Source organism: Vanessa atalanta, chromosome 10 (genome assembly GCF_905147765.1).
Source record: "Vanessa atalanta chromosome 10, ilVanAtal1.2, whole genome shotgun sequence".
Lineage (NCBI taxonomy): Eukaryota > Metazoa > Arthropoda > Insecta > Lepidoptera > Nymphalidae > Vanessa > Vanessa atalanta.
This window is the reverse complement of record NC_061880.1, coordinates 9,910,902-9,917,325: the sequence shown is the minus strand read 5'-3', so window position 1 is coordinate 9,917,325 and position 6,424 is coordinate 9,910,902. Positions and strand designations below refer to the sequence as shown.

Here is a 6,424-nt window from a genome sequence, read left to right as displayed (position 1 = left end):
TTATATTATAATGTGATTATAAAATGCGTATATTAAAATTTATTTTTTAATCACTTGTCGAGTAACAAATTATATTGCAAACTTTTAAGCTACTAAATATTTATTAGAAGTTGCATTTTTGCAATTGAACATGAATTGAGTAAATTCTATCAGAAAATAAAAAAAAGTTAGATTCCAACTACTGAGAGTGTGTTGTTATGTTATAAATGATTTTTTATTTTGTGACTTTTATTTGTGTTGAGAGGGACGTTACGTTATGTTATGCTGTGTATTATACATAGTGTAAATGTATGTTGGTTTGAGTTTGTCAATGTCATATAGCACTTCAAAATGTAAGCCAATAAACAATACATCAATTTACTAGCAATAAAAAATAAAGCATAAAGGTATAAAAATGAATTCTTTTAAGACTAAAATGAACTATGAAAGTCCATGTGACTCGGATAATGATTGGACGAATTCTTCAGAAGATTCAAAATACTCTGATTCAGAAAGGTAAGCTACCTTAATCAATTAACTCCTCATATAAACCGTTAATCAATTACAATATAAAAAAAAATCCATTTAAAATTTTTTTAATAACATCTTATTTGCAGTTCGGTCCCAGATTGGGATTCGGACATAGGTGAAGATGGAGAACTTGTTTATGTAAAAATAAAAAGTATCACTAAACCAGTAGATGACTCGAAGGCGCCCCTATTAGAAAATTGTGAGGCTTTTAAGTTAAGAAGTGATTTTAAAAGGTCATCTACTAGACGTTCTACTAAAGGTATTGTGTTACTCTTTATTGATAATTATATTTATAATGATATCTTATATAAAAAGTATTAATATTTTACAGGAAGAATTTTTAAAGTCTTGAAAGCACGAAAAGTGACAAACAAATTAAATGGCAATGAAAAGAAAAAGGATGTTGAAGATAATAACAAATTTGTTATCATACAGGTAATTCATTTTTAAATAATTATATGTTAGGATCAACCGGAAAACAAATATAAAAAACAATTATAAAATTGTATTTGTATATTGTATTAATTGAGATTGAAGTACATATTTATATATATTTTCTTAATGTGCAGATTGCTTGGAATAAATGAAGGTAAAATTTCTTAAATTTTGTTAATTCCATATAATGACTTACAGAGTAATTAAATAGTTCATATGATTTTTTATTCCAGGTCAGCAAAAATATGATATTCAGTAGTGAAAAAAATTGTCAAATAGAAAAACTTTTCGGAATCAGTGTTGAAACACATGCAGATGGCAAAACATTAGTTGTAGCTGATTTCTTACCAGAATCAAAAGCAATATACACTCCAAAAGTGAAAACAGGATTTTATTTACATAAAATAAATGGTATTGAGGTCACATCCTTCAATATCAATAATGTTCTTCAAAGAGTCATTGAAGATGTTGACAATCCTAAATTAACATTTCAAGTCGTCACAGAAGGTTATAATTTAGACATAGAAAAGTTACTGACATCTAAGAGCACTCCAGAAAATTCTCTTACTCAGATATTAAAAGATGCTATGTGTTCAGTACTGTATATATGCTGCAATGATGTAGAATATCAAAGTAATGATGATAAAGGTGTTCTTTATTGTTTTCCACGACCTTTTAATCAAAACTTTCTGTACAACACAAGAGGTGCTTATTTGACCCTTAATCACTTAGCTCCGAAATCATTGGGCACTAGTGAGCCTACTGTATCCACTGTCTTACATAAAAATCAACTAATAAATATTACATATGCATCACACTACAGTGATCTTCTTTTGGTTGCTATACCAAGTGGTGCAATTGATGTGTTTGCAGCCAAAAGGGTAATAAATGATATAGTTCGTGTTTTAGAATTTTTGTATGGCTCATTGAAAACATGCTTTACAAAACCTAATAATGTTGATAAATTAGATGGTTTATTTTCCCGTTTTTTTGTGACACTTTTATTTGGAAGTCTTGGCGAAAATAAAAATAAGAGCCCCAGTGAGGTTCATGGAAGTTCATATTTTGAGGAATTATTGGCAGCTCAAGCAGTGTCCTTACCCTTGGAAGTTAAAATACAAATAGACGATGCCATAACAGAATTAGAGGCAGCCGATTATAGGGAGTGGGTAAGTATTTGCTGAAATATAATAAATAATACAACAATTTATATCAAGTTGATTTCATTTATTATTAAATATGAACTTGAAATTCATAGTTGTCATATCAATAGTCTTAATTGAAGCCAAATTAAATTGTGAATTGCAGCTACTTTCAGTAATAATATACTAAAAAAATATTAATGAAGTGTAGTGCATTTACTATATTTTCTGGTATAAGGTTTACATACATTGCTTTAGTGGTAATTTCATCTAGGTATTACAGATATTTAATTGTTAGTGGTTTATTGACTCTATTCCATTTTGTTCATTTAGTTATGTTTCAGATTGATGATGTTGAAAATTTTCAAAGACTGTATACAGTATTAGGCTCCTGCTTATATTACTCTGGGCATGTATTAAGCTCACATCTAGAAGATGAAGATTTAAAAGAGGTTTATGCATATTTAAGACTAAATGGAATATTGAAACTAAGTACAGAGAAAGAAATAGAAAAACTTGTTATATGGAAAGAAGTATTCATAAATGAACATAGAAAACAAAGTAAAAATGATGTTAGTGAAAACAGGTATATTGATTAAATTGTTTTATTATATTCCAATTATATTTCCAGTTTTATATTAATTTCTGATATAAATTTAAATTTTAGAATTCCAGATGGCAGATGGTTTATTCTGATTGTAGGAAAAGGGCACTTTATACTGGCAACTCTAATGGAAGCTGGGGGATGTACGGAAGACGTAAGTATTTTTGTAATCAAAACTTTGGTCTCAATCTCATGCAATCTCTGTGCCAAACTTCAACTGGTCTATTAAATCACGTGCAATTGGAGTATCAACTAAGTATTATGAACTTATAATAATTGGCGCAAATTGCAACAGATTTAAAGAGGTATCACAACAGAGAGTGTTGGTAGTTTTTTTTTACCATTAAAAATAATTATTTTTCTCGATAAACTATCATATTATGACAGCAAATCTAACACGTTTTGAAAGAGTAAAGTCGAAGGACCAACTGCTTCCGTCTTGGCTATCACTATCAAAGGCTTACACGCACCCTTAATTTTTTAATCAGAAGAATGTTTTTAGGCTGTAGGAGTGACTCCACCGTCACCTTTTTACGTAGAAGAATGTGAAAGTTGTTTAGAACTATTGTTCGAAGTGGGATTAAACAAATATCTACCGTCGTGGTTCTCATCAAACTCGCAACCACAAGTCGAAGTAACACCTGAGTATCTTACTAAGCATGGAAGAAAGTTAAGAGATGCTTGTAAGTTTAACTAAAATTAAACAATGAATGGCTTCCTTTTGCAATGTCCCTTTATAATTTGTAAAACTTTTCAGCTTCTAAGTTGGATTTAAGAAGTTCATCGAAAGTATCTAAACCGAATCTAGACGTGAAGAGGCGTCACAATTCTACAGAACAAATCAACACGGGGTCCACTAGTGATAATTCAATTAACAACTATCATAGCACCAGTCAACACAATCTATATGCACAGTGGTACAATGGACCATTAAAACAATATAGGCACTCTAGTTTGGATGTCAGTTATTCTGAAGATTCTGGAAGCATAAAAAGCAATAGGTATGTTACTTATGTCACACCATGACCGTAATAATATGACATGCAAACAAAATATTGGTATTATGTAATACAATAGAAAACCGTATCAACTTCATATCAATCAATTTTATATCAACGTTTTGTTGATATAAAATATCTATCGGCGCGCCTTGGGGGAAAAACCGACTCGTATGCCGTGACGTCATATGCCATTTCGCTCTATACTCCCTTGTGTGTGTGTGTGGCAATTGTACTTTATATTATTATATATACTTTATATTTTCTGTTATAATTAATATTAATTATAAAAGAAAAAATTACATTATAATTTATATACTAAATAACAATGGTATTTTTATTAACAGTGAATTAAGCGAAGACCGTATAGTTGGTAGAAGAGCAGATAGAGAACAGAAAAACAGACGCGATTCTTCAGAATCTGATTCAGATTGGGATAAACAGGTTAATTAAAAATAAAATAAATATTTCACTTATTATTTTCTAGTACTTCTCAGTGAATTTACATGATAATACATTAAATTGCAGGACAGCAGCAGATCTAGCAATATAGATATGACAGATATGAGAAAAGCTTTATTAGATGAACTCAATCATGTTGCAGTACATAAGTATGATGATCTTTACTTAATGCTATATACATATTACTTTGTCAAAAAGATGCAGAAGGCCTTTATGTTGCAAAAAAAAAGTACTGGTGTTCATTCACTTTTTAAAATTTAGATTGTATGATTACCTTTTGTTTTTTCTAACTCATACATAGTTACAGACACATAAATTCTGCCATTATCTTCAAATAATATAGTTTTTGGAATAAAAATGTAACCCATCTGTAGACTTGTTGATGTCCTCCTGACCTACTCCGGCTACGGCAGGATATATTGTAATGCGATGTGTGTGTGATGTTCCCTTACCCTCATAATCCAAAAGAATGTTAATCTCACAAAATTGGAGCAGATTCCGTGCCTATTGGAAACACAGGAGTAAGCATTGCCAACTGCCAAATTTCGGACTTACATTTTTATACCTAAAAAATGCAACTTAGTTTTACAAGCCTGACTCTGAGTTTAAATCCAAGAGGTCAGGTTCTATGCCCCTAAAAGATAACTGTCACCATGATTGATCCTACTTTTACTTGATTCTATTTATAATCTTGAGAACCTGTAAAAAGTTAAATTTCAATATAATTCTAGAATAACTGCAGGGGAAGAAAATGTGCTGTTCCATTTTGTACATTTGGAATCTGAAAAGGGGATTTTAATAGCGCCTGTCAAAAACATAGAAGTACAAGCAAACAATGCTTTATATACATATATTTTAAAAACATTTAGAAGTGCCTCGAAGAAGATTCATGATCTACTCCAACACAGTATTAAGTAAGTTACAAGGTACTTTATATTTATGCATAAATTGTACTGTTATTTTTAATAACTACTGTTTGTCATATAAATAAATAATAATATTTTTTTTATGTACATGTTTTATCTTATGTTTGAAAAACTATGTTTTATCTAATTACAATGTTTTTCTTTCTTTTCAAATGTTAAAGAGTAAGAATTAACCTAATATTAATTTTGATACAGGTTTAAACAAAGCGATGTGCCATCGAATCCTCTAAATAAAATCCTTGTGGCAGTGAAAGAATATGGAATGCTTTTTGAAGCACCAGGTGAAATATTGAGCCAGTGTGGGATTAGTAAGAAGAATTGTGAACCCTTCTGCTTCTGGGTTGTAGGGTAAGATCTCTTTAAATATTTTGGATATGATAAAATATCCGTTTTCCATAAGTGATATGTACAATATTGTTTTAGTATACAATCCAAGTTTTCTTTTAATTTTTTTTTTTTTAGATATTTGTATAAAATCATTATGCGAGTTTTAGTTTTCTGTTCCCCACCCTTATGTGTTAATTAGAAAAATTTAGTCCACAGTTGTAGTGTTAATAAAACTGCTAATACTATATGATAGTTTAATTTTTTCTTATTGGTATTTTTCAGACGGGTGTTTAGTGAGCCAGAGCCTCGAGAGCTTTATTTATGTTATCATGAGTCTGTGCCTCAAGATCTAACAGAAGTTGCTTATTTATTGTCATATTTGGAATAGAGAGTGAAAATGACACTAAGCTCCTACTGAGAATTTTTCGACTGAAAAACTCAATAAATATTTATTCTGGTTCAAATTGCAAGTCTGGGTGGCCTTATCCAGCCACTTGACAAATAAGCCAGTCATCAGATATGTACATATGTTGAAACATGTTGTCTTTTTTTATATGAATAGTGGGAACTATGTATTATATTATTTGTGATAATTATTATTACAAAATTTAGTTAGACTGTAAGTGATCTCCATAATCCGTCCATTAAAGTTATATCTTATACATCTAGTAATATTATTTACAATTATATTTTTTATATTTTCAATAAAGCTTATAAAACAGATTTGGTATTTCAATTTCATACTTATGAACTTCACCTAATAATCTTCCAAGATAACCGTCATAATAAAATAATCTTATACTGGTGCTAAATTTTTGTCAGTAATCTATATAATTTTCGGCGTTGAAAACATCGTGGAGAAACCTTCATGTGTCTGATATATATCAGCCGCATGCATATCCGCCAACCTACACTGGAGAAGCGTGTTGAATAGGAAAAGAAGAGACGGGCAGCCCTTGCTTAGCAGTATGATATTTAAAAGATTTTATTTAAAAAAAACTATAATATGAATATCATATC

At 30.0% G+C, this 6,424-nt stretch overlaps 1 protein-coding gene across 2 annotated transcripts; it reads left to right on the top strand.

Moving 5' to 3' along the window:
* Positions 1-333: 333 nt before the first annotated feature.
* Positions 334-6,107, top strand: LOC125067024 (protein inturned). 2 transcript variants are annotated; one of them, XM_047675395.1, is made up of 13 exons: positions 334-495; positions 597-769; positions 842-945; positions 1,179-2,114; positions 2,432-2,673; positions 2,755-2,845; positions 3,194-3,374; positions 3,449-3,692; positions 4,037-4,133; positions 4,218-4,300; positions 4,883-5,065; positions 5,273-5,425; positions 5,687-6,107. In XM_047675395.1, exons 1-13 carry the CDS (start codon positions 395-397, stop codon positions 5,790-5,792), a joined length of 2,694 nt encoding a protein of 897 aa, XP_047531351.1. In that variant the 5' UTR covers positions 334-394; the 3' UTR covers positions 5,793-6,107. The 2 variants fall into 2 exon arrangements, with proteins under 2 accessions (XP_047531351.1, XP_047531352.1); XM_047675396.1 differs by lacking the exons at positions 4,883-5,065; positions 5,273-5,425; positions 5,687-6,107 and adding an exon at positions 4,526-4,841.
* The last annotated feature ends 317 nt before the right edge of the window (positions 6,108-6,424 follow it).